The sequence below is a fragment of the Lepisma saccharinum genome, chromosome 6, assembly GCF_977018435.1.
Source record: "Lepisma saccharinum chromosome 6, izLepSacc3.1, whole genome shotgun sequence".
Classification (NCBI taxonomy): domain Eukaryota; kingdom Metazoa; phylum Arthropoda; class Insecta; order Zygentoma; family Lepismatidae; genus Lepisma; species Lepisma saccharinum.
Genome location: NC_139234.1, coordinates 17,915,843 through 17,936,696, shown reverse-complemented (window position 1 = coordinate 17,936,696; position 20,854 = coordinate 17,915,843). Strand labels below are relative to the sequence as shown.

The 20,854-nt window shown below is 36.7% G+C and overlaps 1 protein-coding gene across 2 annotated transcripts in view; it reads right to left on the bottom strand.

The window, feature by feature from the left end:
- Spt6 (transcription elongation factor Spt6) overlaps positions 1 to 20,854 on the bottom strand; it is a 71,441-nt gene that overhangs the window by 31,456 nt on the left and 19,131 nt on the right. For both annotated transcript variants that reach the window (XM_083123599.1, XM_083123600.1), the window contains exons 12-21: positions 20,157 to 20,473; positions 18,893 to 19,022; positions 17,385 to 17,564; positions 14,814 to 14,979; positions 13,241 to 13,417; positions 12,116 to 12,331; positions 9,274 to 9,486; positions 8,405 to 8,542; positions 6,605 to 6,772; positions 4,598 to 4,725 (exon numbers count right to left, since the gene is read on the bottom strand). In XM_083123599.1, coding sequence (XP_082979725.1) covers positions 4,598 to 4,725; positions 6,605 to 6,772; positions 8,405 to 8,542; positions 9,274 to 9,486; positions 12,116 to 12,331; positions 13,241 to 13,417; positions 14,814 to 14,979; positions 17,385 to 17,564; positions 18,893 to 19,022; positions 20,157 to 20,473 — 1,833 coding nt within the window. The remainder of the gene's footprint in view (positions 1 to 4,597; positions 4,726 to 6,604; positions 6,773 to 8,404; positions 8,543 to 9,273; positions 9,487 to 12,115; positions 12,332 to 13,240; positions 13,418 to 14,813; positions 14,980 to 17,384; positions 17,565 to 18,892; positions 19,023 to 20,156; positions 20,474 to 20,854) is intronic.

Genomic DNA, 20,854 nt, shown 5'->3' with positions numbered 1-20,854 from the left:
CACATCTTATAGGGATCCACACATTCTCAACCTTCACCAGAATGATAAGTGATGTGATAAGTGTACAATCTATTTTCCTTTAACATCTTCCCCTTTCCGTCACCTATTGGTGACAGACTGGGTGAGTTCTGAAGCTGTTCTGCAGGGATATTGCCAGAAAAAATCTTACCAGAGATCATCAAACCTGAGAATCAAACCCAGGTCATCCTCATGGCAGTCAGGTGACTGGACAAGTAATCCTCTAAGCATCACCTTGTAACCAAGAGGTCTGGAGCAGTTACACACAATGGTTCAGATTGTAATGAATTCGTGATATACTTTCAGTTATCCGAATTACATTACACCCTTTCTGTGATGCATCTCTTTGGTTCATGTAGTTCCAAGAAGTGGCAGGCCTGTCGCTGCTGCTTTTTGCCTTTTGCTGCCTCCTAGCGGTGCGTACGGACATTAGAATTGCATGCCAGAAATCGAGTTGATATTCAAATCACTTGCGTGAGATTTAGGATTGGGGGAACAACGCACTTCGACTTCGGTGCTTACGACTGTCTACGTGATTGCAAGCTGGCAAAGCACGAGCAGCAATGGGTAGATGAAAGGATTAAGACACCATCTTACATTATGGTTATTGCACGTGCATTTCAACTACGATAAATTGCCGAAAGTCCTTTGTACAAATACGGTACAGTGCAGGTGTGTGTTTCAACGATTTAATTGTCAGGTACGTTAAATTGTTCTTATTTTTGGAACCAGTGGATAGTGCTACGAGTGAAATTTTTATGAAAGAGAAGTGAACTTAGACACGATTGACAAATACACCTTTTGCTCAATTGATTAATTAATATGAACTTTCATAATTGATAATCTAGCATCACGTAAAAATTGTGTGTTTACTTTTCCCCATGAACTGAAGTTAGTCTCACATTGCCAAGTCATTTCATGTTGAACTGTTTCGTTATGTATTTGTCGTAAAAACATGCACATTGTTAAAGAAATAATGCACCAACTGAACTAAATAAATCCTAACAAATAAAATCAAATTCATGCGAATTGCTAGATTCAAAAATACTTCGCTGAAACTATTATTCAGTATTTGCAAAAACTATGTCAATGCCACGACGCGTCGATGCAATTATATTGAAGGCAAAAATATCCTTGGCTGAAAACATATTTAACCTAATCTAGCTTCCCTCATGCAGTAGCATTAGTAGGTACACAACAGAAGCTTGGTATTATCAAGGGCGTGTCTGAAATTGTATGTTTAGTTAAAAAGATAGTAAGAATATTCTAATCTGTACGGCAAAAGTTAATTCAAAAATAGTGTTGTGTATTTTGCAGTTTCGAGGCTGTTGTAAATAAATTAAAACCTGCGAAAAAGAAAGTCTTAGCATAGGAGAAGAACGAAAGGATTGTTTGTGCAATGATGCACTTGTTAAATACTTATGAATTTTACGAATTGTTATAAACAGCCTAAAAATATAGTTTTTGACTTGAGGGTACGTACATTGGTACATGTATATTTTGTATGTTGAATTAGAACACGTAAATAAAACGTGCATGTTACTATTGTTGAAACTACTAGTTGTTTTTGAAGAAGGTGCATAAATGAAAATTCCCTCGTAATTCAAGAAATTGGTGATGGCAAAAATGTTTGCATGCCTTATTCGTAAATTGATATTGTCTTAGTTCTGAATGTGGCTATTAAGGCACGTACACGCCACGATAGTTGGACTAATTTGATTTTTCTGTGGTGTTTGAGTTCCTTTGGTGCCTGTGCAGCCACGAACACACGCATCTGGCGAACAAGCCCAAAATCGCTTGCACCTTGAAGCTTATTTGGTAAAAGGAAAATCTTAAGTAGCTCTTTCACTCGCATTTATCGATGATATTAACGTTGGCATTCCTGCCCTTTTTGCAACGTACAAAGTTGTTTAACAGTGTAGTGTTTTGACAACATTCTCCTCCCCCCCTTTTACTCTTGCTTTGCATTCCGTTTGTGTTATCTTTTTAACGACTGACTCACTTGTGTTTCATCGAGTTATAAGGAGTACAAAACAAACTTTGTGTCTGTATGGTTTGTTTTGAACTGCATTTTTCCAACTTGGCCCCTTTACGCATGTTTCCTACAACTATTCCCTGGGTTACAGTTCGCAAACCCAACCAGACGTCACAAGATCCCATTTAAAACTGTATATCCAGTCTCAATTAGCCTATGTGTGCATAAAGTGGACTTCAAACAAACTTCATTGCTCTAAGCAATATTTGTTGACAGAACTCCAATCATTTTATAGATTCAATATTTCCATACTTGAATGAACCATCTTGGTTTTGAACATTTAATCTTTCATTTCACAATTTTTGCAGGGATAGACTAATACAAAATTTCTGTCAATACTGATAAGTAGGGTCTGAGACTTTACGTCCTATAAAACTGTAAAATACGTATGTAATTATGTCACAAAAATTGAAAACGTCAGAGAAATGCAGAAATGTTCCAAGTAAAGCCAAAAATATGCACAACAGAGAAGGGGGAAAAATATAGTGGGCTGAGCACTGTTCGTCTGCTTCAGAGATAACCAGGACAGAGTACACCCTAACACATGCATGGCTCAAACAACAAGTGATCTTGAAACTACTGTACTCAATTGCCGATAGAGTAGGTGCTGCAATGTACCGAATATTATTTTTCCTTTTGACTGATTGTTGTGAGAAGTGTAAAAAAGGTAAAAAATTAGAACAATTGAAACTTGTTTACTGAGATTCCAGTTCCCGCACAACAATGAAGGAGAACATTTTTCCTCAATAACGTTAGCAAGGCTATCAATTGTCGGTGGGATAAATAAATGGAAGGGGTATTATTGTTCTGTACTAGTTGGTAAGAAAAGACGGCATCTGCTTTCAATTTCTTTGTCCGTAATTTCCTTAACCTGCTTTCGATAATAGAGTGCCTTTTTCAGTCGAGGTGCCCGCGGAGTGGCAGCTAGCTCGGCAGGAAGTAAGATCGCATTTGCTGGCATTTAGACCCACAGCTGTACCCTCACTTGGCACTCGACATGCCAGTGCCTCATTATCCAGAGCTGGTGTCCAGTTTGCATGTGTTTGTGAAGTGTTAAGGTGTTAACAAGTGCTTTAGATTGTTTAATTTTAGCTTATGTATTACTGGTGCTTCTCTGCAGTCTAGTGATGCCATGCTGTACGTACAATTTAAAACAATGAATTTTTATGTATGACTCTTACGTCATTCCCGTTCCACATAGTGTGTTCAGATACTTGCAAACAAATTTAGGGAAAGAGGGTTTGTTCTTGATAAGAAGCGAAGGGTGAAACGGTGTGTGCTTACTAAGGAGAAATTAGATGACGTTGGAGCACGTTGGAACATTCTGCTCAAAAATCCCTCCGGCTTGAACAAGAAACAGACATCTCCATGTCAACTGCATGGCAAGCTACCAAGCTTTTAAACCTGAAGGCATACAATGTCAAAATAGTTCAGGAGTTGCTATCAAGGGATCATGAGAGTCTACTGAATTTCTGCAATTGGATGTTGCAGAATGATACTGACTGAGTAACTGATGCGTGTTAGTGATAATTTCCTAAAGAGATGCCGTAAATGTGTGGAAGAAGGACATTTCCAACACCTCTTGTAACAAGGTACGTGCTCATTTTAATTGTTACTGTCCATGTAATTATACTAGGTTATTTCATTACATATCTAACGGTGTCAGGTACGCGTATGTTGCATCCAGTTTAGCAGCAGATGCAATCTTACTTCCAGCCAAGCTATGCGCTGCTCCGTGAGCACATCGATCGAAAAAAGCACTGTATAAACTGTCCGTTGCGCTAAAGGTACAAAGAATAAATTATAAAATAACCGATTATATGCAAGACAAAATTATTACGAAATTATGCAGAAATATGTCTTATTATGAGAAAATTGAAGAAATATGTTGCAAAAATGTGAATTTGGTAAAATATGCCTTATCAAGTTTGTCTATTACGGCTGATTTTTATCAGATACGTAAATATCTCACCCCAGTATTTAATCCAATGTCAAATTAAAAATATGTTATAACATAAAGTCCCGGGCCTTACTGATAATTATATAAAATTTACTGATACCGATATTCTACCAATCTGATATAAATTTGCTAATGCTCTCTGAAAAACATTAACATCCTTAATTAATGTTTATCACTGCGATGGGCTTTGCCTTTGAAAAAGAAAACTGCATATTCACCCTTTTCCCTTAGAAAACCAGAACATATGTTACAAAAATTGTAACAAAATGGCAGAGTATTGCACGAAATTTCAAGCTATTTATAGATACATTTGATACACGAGAATTTTTAACAATAAACTGATACACCGACATGCCTATAATGGTTGACACTGATAAGAGTACGAATTAATCTGTAATTCCTAATTTATAGAAATTAACGAGAAAATGTTGCACCTTCACTACTGAGAGACTGACATCGTCTCCTTGTGTTGTGACTTTCCACAAGAGAGACTGTTGACTTTGAATTCCACTGGATTTAAACAATTGCAATGTCCACACGCAAATAAACATAAAAATATGTAAAAAAAAAAAGGGGGATTTTACCTGTCGCCAAGTGAATTCGTGTCAATTTTTATGAAGCCTGCAGAGTTGATGAAAACCTTGGGACCCATGTGGCATGCAGTGACCAGCTGTGTCCTGTTCTCCAGCCTCTGGTTTGTCTGCTTCAGAACCTGGAAGACGAAAAAGTTGCACTCAAAAATCATCCAATGAAGATCTACACCAGCATATTAAAACATGTTTCAGGGGATGAAAAATGTGGTAGCAAATTAATATACCAGAATAAAGTACTTACCTGCAAAACTGATTTTTTCAGTTCTATTAATTTCAGTGCCACTGCCACTATCTATCATTTTCACCTAATGTCAGTTTTGCAGGTAAGTACCCTCAACTTTAGCTTGGTGAGAGCATATGGAGTGAGAAAAAAATTCTACTGCTATTTTGATTCTTGCAACTGTCCAAAAATATATAAAGTGAAGTAAGCTACTAAGGTAAAACTGATGCAAAGTGAAACACCAATTTTACATGTTCTATATTTTAAATTTTCCCCATCTTACGTACCTTTTCTTTCTGATCACCATAAAGCAAAAATGCCATAAAATTCTTCTACCTCATTCATTTTCAGCATTACAACTCCTTTGGAAAATATCCCATGGAAAACATACAATCAAGGTTCTACTGTACACAGTTTTATTATTTCTATTACTACAATGCCTGTGAATATGAATAAGCTGAAACAATGTTCAAAATTATTTGTTACAAGTGACTAGATGCAAATGAAGTTTTAAATTTTGTTCCCAATCTTAGCCTATTACTGTATTGCAAACTAGTACCTATTTTAGCTCCAAATTACTGTATTAATTTCAGTGGCCACTGCCACCATCCTCACACATAAGCCAATACCATTGGCATTGAGTATAGATTGCAATTTTATCACTGATACAGTAATCTGGGTATTTACTGGTGCTCACAAAAATGCCCTACAATGCTTTTACGGAGTGTGATTATCTTGGAAATTATGCAAAACTTTCATTAAATTGCACCAGTATTATATGGAAATTAGGATTTTGCGATTAATTTACAGATATTTTAATATTTGATTGTACTTCTTTCAAAATTTAAAAGCAAAACTTTAGTAATTTGATGTGGTATAATCATAATGGAGCACTTTCATACATATATGAACATTCTGAGCAACTTCTAATTGTTATAAAGTTCAAGTATCAGTGGGAATACAGTGTGGGTATTGGTTCAATGTGGTACCAGCTCAGTCCGTAAGTAGTTTTGCAGTAAAGTAAGTAATCAGTTTCAGTACATTTCTCATTACATGAAACATGCATTAGCCCTTTACGTTGCAAATTCTGATGATTTTGCAGTCCTTATGCTTATAAACTTGAATTGTTATTAAATTCTGAATGTACTAAATCTATTCTACCTTGTATAGTTCTACAAAGAGCAAAAATTTATCATTTATATGTATTTCCTATACCGTATATTAGGGATGGGCCGATATGAAATTTTGGCCGATACCGATGAAGTACCGATATAAACTTTACCGATACCAATAACTGGTATTCTACCGATCTGATATAAAATTAGAAATGGTCCTTGAAGAACCTGAAAGGTTCATTGACCTCCTTAATAAATGTGTGTTTCAAGGTGACTGCGGTGCAAAAGAAATTGCATATTTAGACATTTATTTTTTAGAAAGTAGGGCATGGAGATTATCAATAAAATTACAACAAAATGGAAGAATTTTAGTCTAAATTATCAGGTATTTATCGATATATCGGATCGGTAAAATAATCAGTAATTTTACCGATACACCTATATCGGCCAATACCGATAGAGTACCGATTAATCGGTCCCATCCCTACCGTATATTAGTACTGACACCAGCTTTTTCTACATAATCAAATTCTGGCAACCAATTTTTCAGTTTTCCATGCAAATAATATAATATAATCACACACTGACATATAAAGGGCAAATCTAGTTTCAAACCTTAATCTGAAATAATTTAAACGAAGATTAAATGTTAACTTACTGTACCTTCATCAATGCTTGAGCTTTCCTTGGACCCAATCCACAGACGAATTGAACAAGATTGGAGGCATAGGGCAGCTGCACTGCCATGTTGATATCCACACCAACCTCATTCGTCCTATTCACAAACTCCAAATACAGGGCTTCCAGCAGTTCATCCTTTGAAATTTGTTCCTGCAAGAAGGTAGACGTGGAAATGAAAACTGTGGAAATAACACAAGCATTTGTGTATCTTCACCTACCCCATTTAGAGCCTTCTGCGGCACCCCGAAACTGCATTTTAGCACACAGCATTGTAAGGATAAAATACAACCTTTGTCAGAAAAGTTCCAGGACTGAGCTCATAAAAAATATAATTTATCAAAATAGTCTCCTCGGCTATCTATGCACAGCTTCCACCGTTTCTGGAGGTCATGGAAGCAAGCAAAGAAAGCTTCATCTGGGATGCTTGTCAGCACATCTGTCACAGCCGTTTGGATTGCTGCAATATCTTCCCTTTCAGCGGCATTTTCACACGGGGAAACAAAAAAGATGACAGGTCGGGTGAATATGGGGGATGTGGTAGAGCAGGGATATGATGCTTGGTCAGATATTCCTGGACTGATAAAGCAGTACGGGGTCTTGCATTGTCGTGCAATAAGAAACTAGTGCCCAGATGCCCACAAATCAGGATGGCGCCGCTGAATTGCTCGAAGCAAACGTTTCAGGACGTCAATATAAAAGTTTTGGTTTATCATTCATTCTTCAGGCAGATATTCATGGTGCACCAAACCTTTAGCATCAAAAAATGCGATCAACATGGTCACTCTGGGATCGTCTTGCACTGAATCTCTGCCCCCCTGAAACCTTTTGTGTCATTCAAACACACAGCTTCTTGATAATGCCTCATCACCATATGTTTGATGTTATCATATTCAATGCCTCCTCACCACATGCTTGATGTATCATATTCAATGTTTCACTATGGGTTTTTCCTAGCTTAACACAGAACTTACATGTTAACTCAATGCTCAGAATCCACATCCATCACGTCACTCGGTTAACTTCCAATTTACATGGAAACACTTCCAAGGCCATGTCTGTTCAGAACACATATCAGATGACTGAATAACACCCATTTCTTGTGTTTGAATATCACAGGCAAAGAATAAAAAAATCAAGTCCTGGAACTTTTCTGACAAAGGTTGTATAACTGTGGAGTTACTTGAAAGCAATAACAGCAGAACCTGAGCTCAAAAGCCAGATCATAATGGGACTTAATGATCTGTGCCACCAAATGAAAAACCACTTGCTATATTTTAGCCATCAAAGGACAGTTTTGCCACAGTTCAGTTTTTACATTCATCTATATTAAAAAAAAAAGCTTCCCACAACAGCTCTTGTGATTTCTATATAACATTCTACACTCACTTCATGCACAAATGCAGAGTTGCCCTTCTCATGTAGCAGTCAGATACTACCATCAAAATCTCCGGTTATTGCCAGTAATCTTATTGATTTTTTCTTAACGTAAATAGTGTTGTGCTGCATTTTTCACCTTTTAAAAACAACAATATACTTTTTCAATATGAATGTAAATAACCTGAATAATTGCTTAAATTAGATTTTGTTAACATTTTAAAATATTCTTTCATATTCACCTCTGCACATTCACTGGCAACTTGAATAAAATTTGATATCACTGAGCTTATTTGTAGAATGTGGAGTCTAATGAAGCAAGCCCCAATTTTTGTAGCATTTATATTTTGAATACTGGAAATCCCCACCATTGTATTTTTATTTAAGAGTCACACATAGTAATGATACCTGCAAGGGATGGTATCTGAGGCAGAGGATTTCTTCGTCACTGGAGCACAGCTGGGAGAACTCCATGAGGGGGTCCTGCATCCTTCGGGCGATGGAGATGGCTTCTCTCAGCAGCTGAGGGTAATCTCTGAAGTCATTCTGGAAAGCAACGACAGTTTGTTTTACTCAACACAGTTAACAACACACCCAATGATTACACAACCCTAGGGCCTATACCAATGGTATTGGTATCAGAAAGCATTGGTTCAAATTTATGCACCAATACCAGCCGATACTTTTCCAGGGTTTAGATAATTCACAGAGTTTGCAAAAATTCAACATGGGGTTTTATTATCCTGGAAATAATTCAAAATTCAAAATTTTCATTTGTTTCGCACCAGCATATAGTGATTAAATGACAGCTATTTTAATATTCTGATGTAATTCTTGATTATTTTTAAGCAGATTCTCATAAATTGATGCAAATAATTGCAGTGGAATAATAATCAATATTCTAAATATCATTTAATCCTTAGAATTTTCAAGCACTAGTATCAGTGACCATCAGGAGTAGCACCAGCACTGGTATAGGTATTGATTCAAAGCTTTATCAGCTCAGCCCAACACAACTCTGGAAAGCCAATTTGAGTACACAAATCAAAACATCTTGACAATTAGAAACATTATGGGAATTAATTCCTCAGCAAGAAGAAAGTGAAACACATCTATGAACTGAAATTGCTGCAAGAGTCTGAGAAAAACTGAAGCACTAAGAAAAAAGAACACCACCAAACCCCTCAATCATTTATTCTTGCTTTGGGTCCAAACAGCAGACTCTTGTTAAGCCTGCCATCACTACATAATTTGACTTCTTTGCGCAAAAGTCCTACCTCTCCTTTAATGGAATTGGCATAAATTTTGGCCAGTTCGTTGTCACACACTTCCACTGCAATCTGCGGAAACTGTTCATCCTCCACTAACTGGCTCACGATCTCCTTCACATCCGAAGCCAGCATCAGCCCCTCTCGAGATTCTCCTCCAATGCATATCAAGTGGGGCTTCTTTGATGTGATGAAGTTCTTGATGGCCAATAAGTCAGCCTCCTGCAAAAAAAAAAAGTGATGTATGCGGGAAACATACATGAAGGAAGTGAAAAAAATGGAGAACGAGGTAAACTAGTAACTGGAAAACACTGTTTGCAGATTTTGAAATTTACTGAACCTCGTCTGCTAAATAAAGGAATTATTATTATTATTAAAAATAATTCTCTTCAGAGACCCAAACGAACACTGTTTTACCTTCGAGAGTCATGCATGGCAGTATGTTTAAAATTCATTGACTACACGTTTCCTACATAAATGGACTAATAGAGTGGAACCCTAATTTTTACATTATTTGATTTACATTTTCCTGCACTAGACATACAATCATTCTGGTCCCAATAAAGCCATGTTATAAAATTTACCTCGATTTTACATTTTCCTGCATTTTAATTTTTAAATTTTTGTTTCTATCCCCTGAACAATGTAACATTGGAGTTCCACTGTATTGCTATCTTCTAATGATACACAGTTCAAGAAAAATATAAGGAGGTTATTATGCAACAATAATGTGCCTATCAAATGTACCATGAGAAGATCTGACAAAGTGCAAGGGAAGTGAAGCTGCAGAACAAATGGTTGAAATTTATAAAACAACAAAATCCTGCCAATGTGTTGTTATTTTTATGAATATAAATATGTAATTCATGTGCCCTGGTTTTGTAAAGGAAATGTGTCACAATGCTTCAAGGAACATGCATTGTCACACACTGGTGCTTAAGATTAAACCATGTTTAAATTTTCTAGAAAAATGTGAATTTACCTACAATCAGTAGAGGCATGCAGATTTAGTTTTTGACGAAAACACGAAATGTGAAATAACACATTGTAATGTAATTTTTTTATGTTTCTGAAAGGTGTCAGGTGCATTTTCCTACCCTGTTTTGTCATGAAATGATGCGAAATGAACTGGAAAATGCGAAATAGGCATATCGACAAGACACTTTCTGAAGTCTGAAGTATTCTGTAAGTTATGCAATTTACGGAAAATTGATTAATTTTGTTGTGAATATTTGAGAAGCAAAAATGGGCCCCTTTATACAGGAATAAACTTAATATTCTGGTAATGATTTAATGTGCTATTAGAAGGGATATGTTTATTTTGTGTAACAGTGCAGTTTCTAAATCAAATTTGGGATTATATTCACATTTTTAAAACCAAAATGTCATTTTTAGAGGCATGCAAATTTAGTTTATGACGAAAACACTGTGACTGTCTTCTACATTCACACATAACTAATATTTACATGATTTCTATTGCATACAAGTTTATAAAATTAACAGAGAACTATTGAGATTAAGAACGCTGTATCAATGTCGATATTTGTTTTAAGTTGTTCATTTCGATTCGTTTTTGTTATATATGTAAGAAGATTGACTTAAAATGTATTGTGTTAAAAATCGAAAATGAGTTTATATCAAATGTTATAGAGTGAAATAATATTTTGGAAGTTGAGTTGTGTTGCTTAATTCTTGCAATGTAAGTATAACAACATTATGAAAACCAGTTGAGCGCTGAGCGCTTGCAATTTAATTTTAAAATTGTGTTAGTCTGCTCATCCTTCGCGTACAATATATATTCAGTGTGAAGTATCGTTGCAACACGAAATATGAAATAACATGCTGTAATGTTCATTTTTCATGTTTCTGAAAGGTCTGAGGTGCATTTTTCTACCCTGTTTAGTCACGAAATAGTAATGCGAAATGAACTGCAAAATGTGAAATTGACTCTTAAACATAAAATTTACCGTTTATATACAGACACGACACTTTCTGAAGTCTGAAGTATCCTGTGAGTTATGCAATTCACGGAAAATTGATTAATTCTGCTGTAAATATTTGAGAAGCAAAAATGGACCCCTTAACACAGGAATAAACTTAATAGTCTGGTAACTTCATAAATGTGCTATTAGAAAGGATAAGTTTATTTTATGTAATAAGTGCAGTTTTTAAATCAAATTTAGGATTATATTCACAATTTTAAAACCAAAATGTCATTTTATATAGCACTTTTGATGTGATTATTCACCGATATAACAAAAAAAAATTATTTCATTTAATGCTTTTGAACCTGAAATCGACTCTGTTTTTGTACCGAAATTTTGCTATTTTATTTGCCAAAAATATGTGCCTCTAGTCATTTTATATACCGCTTTCTCACCACTATAACAGCGAAATTTCATTTTATTTACTGCTTTTGAACCCAAAATTGACTGTTTTTATACCGAAATTTTGCTTTTTTTATTTACCAAAAACATGTGCCTCTAACAATCCGATACAAAATGTTTTGCTGAATGTTCCCATTTATTTCAGCAAAACATTCTCTGACTTTGCCTGGTTTCCCATGTAGTTCTGTGGTGCTTTAACATGCTAATAAGCAAGTATTAAGTACTAAACTACACTTTCTATTCAAGAGAATTAAATTTATTCAACACTGTTCACAATAAATGAATTAAAATAAACTATAAAAACGTTTCCCATCAGAGGCTTCATCATGGAAAAACTTTTATTTTTTCAGCTATTAAACCCTGACAAGTACGAAAAAACTTGATTTTCCTTGACTTTTCCATGATTTCTCATTCATCAGTAGATTTCGAGGGTGGTGGAAACCCTGGAGTGCATAGAGGATTACCTTCTTGAGCCTCTCCTCCTCCCTCCAGCTGGTCTTCCTCCGGAGCACATGTGGCAGGCGGAGGTAGTCCGTGCAGTCGCCGTCAGGACCCACCATGCAGGTGAAGGCAGCCTGCGAGTAGTCGGGAACAAATGCAAGGGCCATCACTCGAACTCCCTTGGACGTGTCCCACTCATCTTCGTCTTCATCAGCAAAATCCACAGTGTATGGAGCGACCTATGGGAAAGTAGTTAGGATTAATTAATGATTTACAAGTAGTTCCTTATACATCTTCCTACATGCATAATTTCTGAATCTGCCATCACACACAAGAAGTAATTTGAATTGTTGTTTTAAGTGCACTTTATATACAGATAGGCTAATAGGGACTGAATCTACTGTTTAAAATGGGATCCAAACCACTGTGCAATGTGCCTCCACCAGGTATCGAACCTGGCAACCCTTCATTACAAGGTAATAACTCGCACGGGGGAGGCCACACACAAGTTGTCGTAAACTAACAATAACCACAAGAGTAAAATACAACCAATGAGTACCTCCCTTACCTCCTTGCCAGCCAAAATTAAGCAACCACTTCACAAGAGTTCTGGAAAAATAACAAAAATAGCCACTTAAGGTAGGTGTTAATTCTGATCACCACCTTAAAGTTTAAGAAGGTAATCACTCTCGCATCACAATTAAAATTGATTTTGATTTTTTTTTTTTTATTTATTTTTTACTTCGCATTTTGTGCCTCTTGGCTAATTTGCGAAGATGGGGATGAGTGATGAAATGATGAAATTGATGAATGGACATTCACCAACAACCATGCCCGAGCAGGATTCGAACCCGGGACCCTTGGTGTCGCAGCGCAATGTGCTACACACTCAGCCACAGGGTCCGGCTCAATTAAAATTGACCAATTACCCTCAAGACAGTTACATAATAATAAGTTCATTATGCGAAGAGTTAATAGTAATTGTCTCAACTTTTGTCGTCTAAAATAAAGTGAGTACTCACGTAGTTGGTATATTGAATTAATAATATAAAACCAATGACATTAAACGTATCAGCCCAAAAAAAAATTCAATTTGAATAAAATATAGAGCTGATACCATTCAGTGTCAAGTAGCCTGTCTTGCTCACCTTGAGCCAATTGTAGAGCCTCCTGCAGCAGGCTTTAAGTACAGCCTCTTTGGCCTCCATGAGGAGGTGGTTCTGCAGCTCCCTCCGCAGGATAGGAAAGAGCAGCCTGGTGAGGGCCAGTTCCACACATTCTCCTCGTAACTTGTTCCACTCAAGAACAGCCCGGCTGAATTCATCCTGCAAAACAAAAAGAACAAGTCAAGTAGATGCATTCAGTAAACTTAAATAGAGTAGTGTCTCGATAATCCGATGTTCCATATTTTCCAGGCAAAAAAAAAAAAAAAGTGATAAGTAATGAGTAGTGGCACATATTTTTGGTAAATAAAAAATCAAAATTTCGGTATAAAAACTGAGTCAATTTCAGGTTCAAAAGCGGTACATAAAATAAAATATCGGTGTTATAGCGGTGAAAAATTCGATCAAAAGTGGTATATAAAAAGACATTTTGGTTTTAAAATTGTGAATATAATCCTAAATTTGATTTAAAAATTAACATTTCACTTCTAATAGCCCATTTATGTAGTTATCCGAGTATTAAGTTTATTTCTGTGTAAAGGAGTCAATTTTTGTTTCTTCAATATTAACAGCAGAATTAATCAATTTTCCGGGAATTGCATAACTCTCAGGATAATTCAGACCTCAGAAGGTGCCACGTCTGTGAATAAACCCTAAATTTCGTGTTTAAGAGTTAATTTCGCTTTTTGCAGTTCATTTCGCATTATTTCGTGACAAAACATGGTCACAAAATGCATCTCACACCTTTCAAAAACATGAAAAATTAACACTACAATGTGTTTTTTCAAATTTCGTTTTTTCATCAAAAACGAAATATGCATGCCTCTAGTAATGAGATATGGGGTTTGTGAACAGAAACTATGCAGCATCCTAAAGCAGAATATGCTCAACTGGTTCTTTAAGTCCAAGTTCAACAGTGTTTAACTAATTTTTCCTAATGTCTTCGTTACAACTATATTGAAGAATGCAAGTAAAATTTACATAATAATACTATCCCATTTCTCACATTCTGTAGTTCTTTTGTTATCTTTCGCCCTCTGATGCAACAAGGTAGGGACAGAGACTAGCAAGTGGCAGCTACAAATGATACCTACGTAGACTGGCTCAACAGAACCTGCTTACAGCACTCTTTAAAGGGTAAAGCTAACCCCCTGCATTGCACTTTGCAATGAAGGCTCTTGCTGGTGATGTGATCGGCACCATGCTCTGGTTGCCTTTACCCTCCTCCCCTCCCTCTTTTCCCAAGTGTCCATTGATCAGAGGTTGGGTGAGCCCCACAGCCACCTTACGTAGAAACACTGCAGAGAAATTCCCACGCGAGTTCATTTTCTGCAAGGCAGTCAGACTGAACCACAGCAGCTTCATTACAGCACTCTTGCTTTACTCGTTTGTTTATTTAACTGCTTTGTTTATTTGTCACAACTTCATTCTTGTTATAACTCTTCAACATAATAATAAAAAAAAAGTGAAATGTGCCAAGTATTAAAAAGGTTCTGTCACAGACAATCTGCAAAAAATTATATCCTTCATCACATCAACTCTAAGCAAAGATACAAACCTTGTAATACAGTTGCATGGCTTCTTCCACGTAAGAGGATGACGTGATTCCGTCTATTTTGTCCCCAATGCTCATTGTTATAAGCTTGTCTTCCTCAGCCATTGTTAGCCTCAGGAACTGATCAGCCGTCAAATCTCTCACTGGTTTATTCTTCAAGTATTTCAGACTACAAGAGAAACGATGGAATCTATTGTAAAAGTATGCAAGTTGTCTGCAACACAACTAAATGTTCACGAAGCATTACAAAGTTTATTACTTCATAAATACCTTAGAACCTAAGTTTTGCATTACCCAGTAAGGTAAAGTGCTCATTCCACTGTGCCGTCACTTTAGGCAGAGACAATGTTGAGGATCTGCCAACCAGGGAATTAAACCTGTGTGTCCAGGTTAGAAGAATTTGCCAAACCCGGTTATCTGATATTAGTTTAGGAACTAGTGGGAAAAAAATCACCAATGTCTCCTTACAAGAGGTCATTAATCTCCAACTGCTGTCCACGACCTATGCAATAATTTCATAAAGCAGCCTTTTTTTTTTAATGCAGCTATCTGCATAACAAATATTGCTCATGTATCCCTTACAATAATCCTTGCCCTTTTCTTTCTGAAACTTCGTTCGGGAATAAGCACGCTGCCGATTAGAAAAAAAATAAGCCAGGGCCATTTCAAGTGGGCACTTTTCAAACTTGTCACAAAGTACAAGAAAAAATCATAGCTCGAGAACTAATTGTCATAGACAGACTAAATTAGTTTTGCTTTCTTGCTTAAAGACAGGGCTTTTAGCAGAGGTAAAATGTATACATTGTACTTCCCAATAATTAGTGTTAAAGGAAGAAGAAGAAAATTGATTTTTTTTCTTAAATTGGCACATGGCACACCCTTGTGCCTCCTCAATAGTGAAGTGAATGAAAAAAAATGTAGTATGCAGTGGTTGTACATTCCTACAACCATGCAAAATTTTGTTGAAATCAGACATACTTCTTGAGTAAAAAAAATAACATCATTATATAAAGTGGCAGTGTTGCCGGGTTTAAGACATCTGTAATTTCTCTTTTAGCATCAGCTCTACGGATGCTGGATGGAATAAATATGGAGGGAAGCACGACAAAAGACCGCTCTATGAGAATATGTAATCCTAGTTCTGCAACTTTAAAAAATACGGACTTTACAGCGTTCGGAAATTTTGTGTAATTACGGAAAATTTTGAACATTGGGCCTTTACCCCCATTTCCTCCCTGGGCCCTTAATTGTTGGATGTTACTTAAAATGTTGCTTTTTGCTCATTCCTACATTTAGGATTTAAATTTTTCAAAAAGATGCAGTGGTTGAGCAGTTATACGTAGCCTTTTATCTTCAATTTATCCCATAGTAGCAAAGGGCTTTTTCAAATTGCACTTGCAGAAAGAAAATGCACATAATGTTTAGTATGTTCGCTGCTTTTCTTCAGAACCATTCACACAGTAACCTTCCACGTAGTACACCCAAATGTCAACCTCACTTCCACGTCAGTACACCTAACGAGGCTCTGGCGACTGGCCCCATGGCCAGTATAATTTTGTTTGTGTTGTCCTGTGTTTTGTCCTTATTTGTGCTGAGTGTTCTTTGCAGCCTCGGCTTTTAACGAAAGTCAGAACATTTTAATATTTTATGATTTTACTTAAGCAACGTTAGAGTTGTTATGTGAAACGATAAGGGGCTGGACCCCGTATAGTGTGATGGGTGCAAAATAGCCTTAGTGCTGACGCACCCAAAATTTTAAAATCAAATTCATTCACACAGTATAAATAAGTCACAGTGTTCAATAATTTGTTAATCTGCAATTTCATTTGCATAAAATAAGGTACTGCAACTTCTGTCTTTAACAACCATAATATCGTTAAACATTATGATAATAAGAGAGAGTGGAACTTTTCCCCACCTGCAAGCCGCTGTTGACTCCCCCTCCCTTTGTTCAGTTTGTTTGTAATGTTTACAACAGGCTGGGAAGTGTGGTGCCAGTGACTTGTCTGACAGCTTCAAAGATATCAGTTTCCAATCTGCTTCAGGCAGATATGACTTGCCCAACGCAATGCAAAGAACAAAAGCAGGTTTATTTAGCACAGATCAGTCTGGTTCAAGAGTGCATTGCCCATCCCATGCCCTCAGATGGAAGCAACAAATATAGAATTTCAAGTCGAGAGTTTGGTCCAGTGGTTGCAGCTGATAAGAAAGCCTGTACGGGAACGGGTGGCACATGTTATCATCAAGGGAATCTTGAACTCCAAGAGCAGCATTCTTTCGAGAAAGCACAGTTAAGAACGTATAACTGAAGTTTTTTCCTTGTTGGGACTAAAATTGTTGAACGTATAACAAAAAAATCGTATAACTGAAATATAATAGTACGCAGCCTCGCAGAAATCGGCAGGGACCGCCAGAAAAACATACTAACGAGAAAAACGTACTATCATGAAAAGCATAACTGCAATTTACCTGTATTTTCTTTTACTTAATTTACTTGTAAAAATTGCAAGACCATTTCCAGTGCACATAAACATGTTTTGCGTGGTGTTTAACAAAAGTGCAAGAAGAGCTCACCTGTAACACGAGTGATTCTCATCAATCTCCTTCCGGCCTTTCTTTGTTGGCTTCACGTCCAGCGTTGCTCTTTCGAAGAAGGTCTCACGGACCGTTTGCCTCACCAAAGGCTCCCTGGACAGTTGTGTGGCCACCATGAACTTTGCAGCTTTCAACACCTCGTCCGCTGCAGTGAATTTACTAGAAAAAAGGGAAAACATCAAAAATAATAAAGTATAATTGGAAACTTCTACATTTTATCCTATTCTCTGTAATATTTAAATTTAGGTACTTTCTTGCACTATAGGAGAGCAGAGTTTCCCAGCCCAAATAACTTAAACAACATGAAAAGTAAAAAACAAGCTGAAGCAGAACATCAGCTGACCAATCCTGTTTAATTTTCAAAAAATCGTGAGAAATTACAGTAATCCAGCCTATTTTATTATTTTTACTACAGGAAATTAAAAAAATAAATATTTAAATGAACTGAAGCAAACAGAAGTGGTATCTAGTGAAGTGGCATAATACATAATGTAAAGGGTGTCTCAAAAATATGGGATTGTTTGAAATTGTAACTTGGCAACAATGCGAGTAATGTGACAGCACGTAACATACAAAACATGAAGTAGGTGCCATGCCTTTCAATTATCATGGAGCAGTGGAGTGGTGCAGAGCGTTCATACACTGTGAAAGTGTGTTATAAGAATAACGACAGTGTCAGTGCTGCACGTCAAGAATTTCAGTGACATTATCAACTGCACATGCTATAGCAAGTTGGGTACGCAAATTCGAGGAAACAGGTTCAACCTTGAAGCAGAAACAATCAGGATGACTTCGCAGTGCCCGAACACTATGTTCCCCAATGACTTCAGGAATGTGTACGCATGAACGGTAGCCACCTTCCCGACGTCATCTTCAAAACATGAAGGCCATCATGTGAATGAATTACACGTTTACAATTAATTACATACCCTGTACTATTCATCTCCATGAATACACTTGCTTTGAAGTTCATCTTCTTCTCTTATTATCCATTTCAAAATGTCCCTTATTTTTGAGACACCCTTTATATTTATCTCTTAATACTATTACAAAGATTAAAACAAATACATTAAGTTATGAAAAGATCAAAGTATTTACATGCAGTTTTTTCTTTCAGAATTTCGGTCTGTTACCCTTCACAGTCACCTCCGACTTAATAAACCCACACAGAACATCTAGATAGTACCCAGTGCACTATATGAACAGGATGGCATTACCCATGGCTTCATTTCTTAACTTGCTTTTACATTTTATTTCTTTTACCAATGTTATAAATGAATTAATAAAGGTGAGCCTGCACCACTTTGATCCAATTCCAATGCCAATACTTGATACTTGAAAAATGGAACAATTAAAAGTTGTTCAATACATAGATAAATATTAATGTGTAACTGTATGCATCAATTTATACTTTCATTTTACTCGAGTTTTTCAGTTGTTTGGGAACCTTAAATGTCACTATACAAGCTGAAAGAGTGAAGAATTACCTGCTGCAGTACTCAGCGGCTACCTCCAGAGGTTCTTGACCCTCTTGCTCCACCTCGTGGCGCTGGTAGTTGTCTCTCAAGTTCTCAGCAAAGTTCGCAGGGGACAGTCCAAATCTTTTCACCAAAGCATCTGCAACAGAAGGAAAGTAGGTGCATTGGTTTGATTGATTGATTTGGTGTTTTAAGTCCACTTTATGCACAGTAAGGCTAATCGGGACTGGATCTACAGTTTAAAGTGGGATCCGAACAACTATGTGCCTCCACCGGGTATCGAATCCAGGACCCCTTGATTACATGGCGACAACGCTACCACTGCGCAATCGGGAAGGCCCTAGAAACGTATCTGGAGACAATACCCTTTTGTATTATATATTTGTGTCCCTCTTATTTTGTAAAGAAACACACATGTCCAAGCCGTAAGTCAAACCCAGAACCTTCATTACCAAGGTAATGAGTAGATAAGTCACCAAAGTGGACATATAATGGTGTAAAAAACAAGATAAATAAAAAAGAATGATGGGGATGGACCAATATGAAAACTTAAGAAATACTGACAAAAACCCACATAAAATTTAGACACTAATGTGCTACAGATATGATATAAGATTCTTTTTTGACATTTACAAAACTAGGGTACTATTTGTCTCACTTGTTCAAGGGCACAAACACAATAGAAAACACAGAACAAAGAATAAAATGGTAAAAATTCATACATTTTGCCAGTACTGTCAAAGATAAGATGGAGTTAAAAACAGGAAAGGACAGTAGAAGCAGGTGGAAACTGGCTATCAGTGGAAGGAAGCACACGTCATATCCGATGCACGAAGTCATAACATCAAAGAAGATTCTAAGTGTTGCCAGACTTAGATTAATTGGTACTCTATCGAAATCAGCCCATATAGGCATATCGGTGTATTGATAACATTACCTATAATTTCACCAATAAGATATTCTTTTATATGCAATTTAGTGCAAAATTCTGCATTTTCTTGTAATTTTTATGACACATACTTCACGTGACAGTTTCAAATTGAAAACCTATTGCAGTCATTTGGTTGCATGCATTAATCATACAAGTTATTGAACAAACATGTTCTTCAAGGGACATTTGCAATTTTATATTTGGGCAATAAAAATATTGGTTATCAGTACTGGTAAATTTTACGTAGGTAGTTTATCTGCATTGGCAAAATATCATATCGGTCCATTCTGATTTCAGTATCTTACAAAATTACCATAGCATCCATAAGTGAAAATAACCAACCTAGACCAGCCTTCCTGCAGATAGAGTAGGGCCCACTTCTGATAGCCTGCTTCACAGTTTCATTCTCATCCAGAGCAGTCTCTGCATTCCCCTCCTCGCCTTCCTCCTCCTCCCCTTCTCCTCCCCCCTCCACTTCAACCTCTTCCCCTTCCTCATTGATTACAGTCTTCTTCTTCTTTTTCTTCCTTTTCTCCCGAGCCAGCTCCCTCTCCTTCTGGCGCCACTGCTGCTGCATGCCAGGGATCTCGTGGGAATAGTAGAGGAGGAAGTGCAGGTACACGTCCTTCAGCTCCTCAGCTGTCTGAACGTTTTTCAGCCTAAGAGAAATGCAAACATGCAAATCAAAACAACATTTCAAGTTCAAATTACTTTCTGTGAGAATAAAAAAAACTTCTCACACAAAAATTCCACACTCAATACAAACAAAAACAGATGAGAAATCTGTTGAAAAGAAATTTATTTGCATTCCATTCCACAAGGGATTCTCACATAAAATTGCAAAATTTTTTAGAAAATTTAATTTCAAAATTGTTTTTAGATCACCAAGAAGTTTGGAATGTACATCTAATAAATACAAAATGAGAAAAACTGTAACATGTTCAAAGGATTATGTAGGACAAGCAGCAACGAGAATGGCAATAAGATGGCACGAACACGATTTGGACATTATAAATTTAAACCCAAGAACAGGTTTGTCA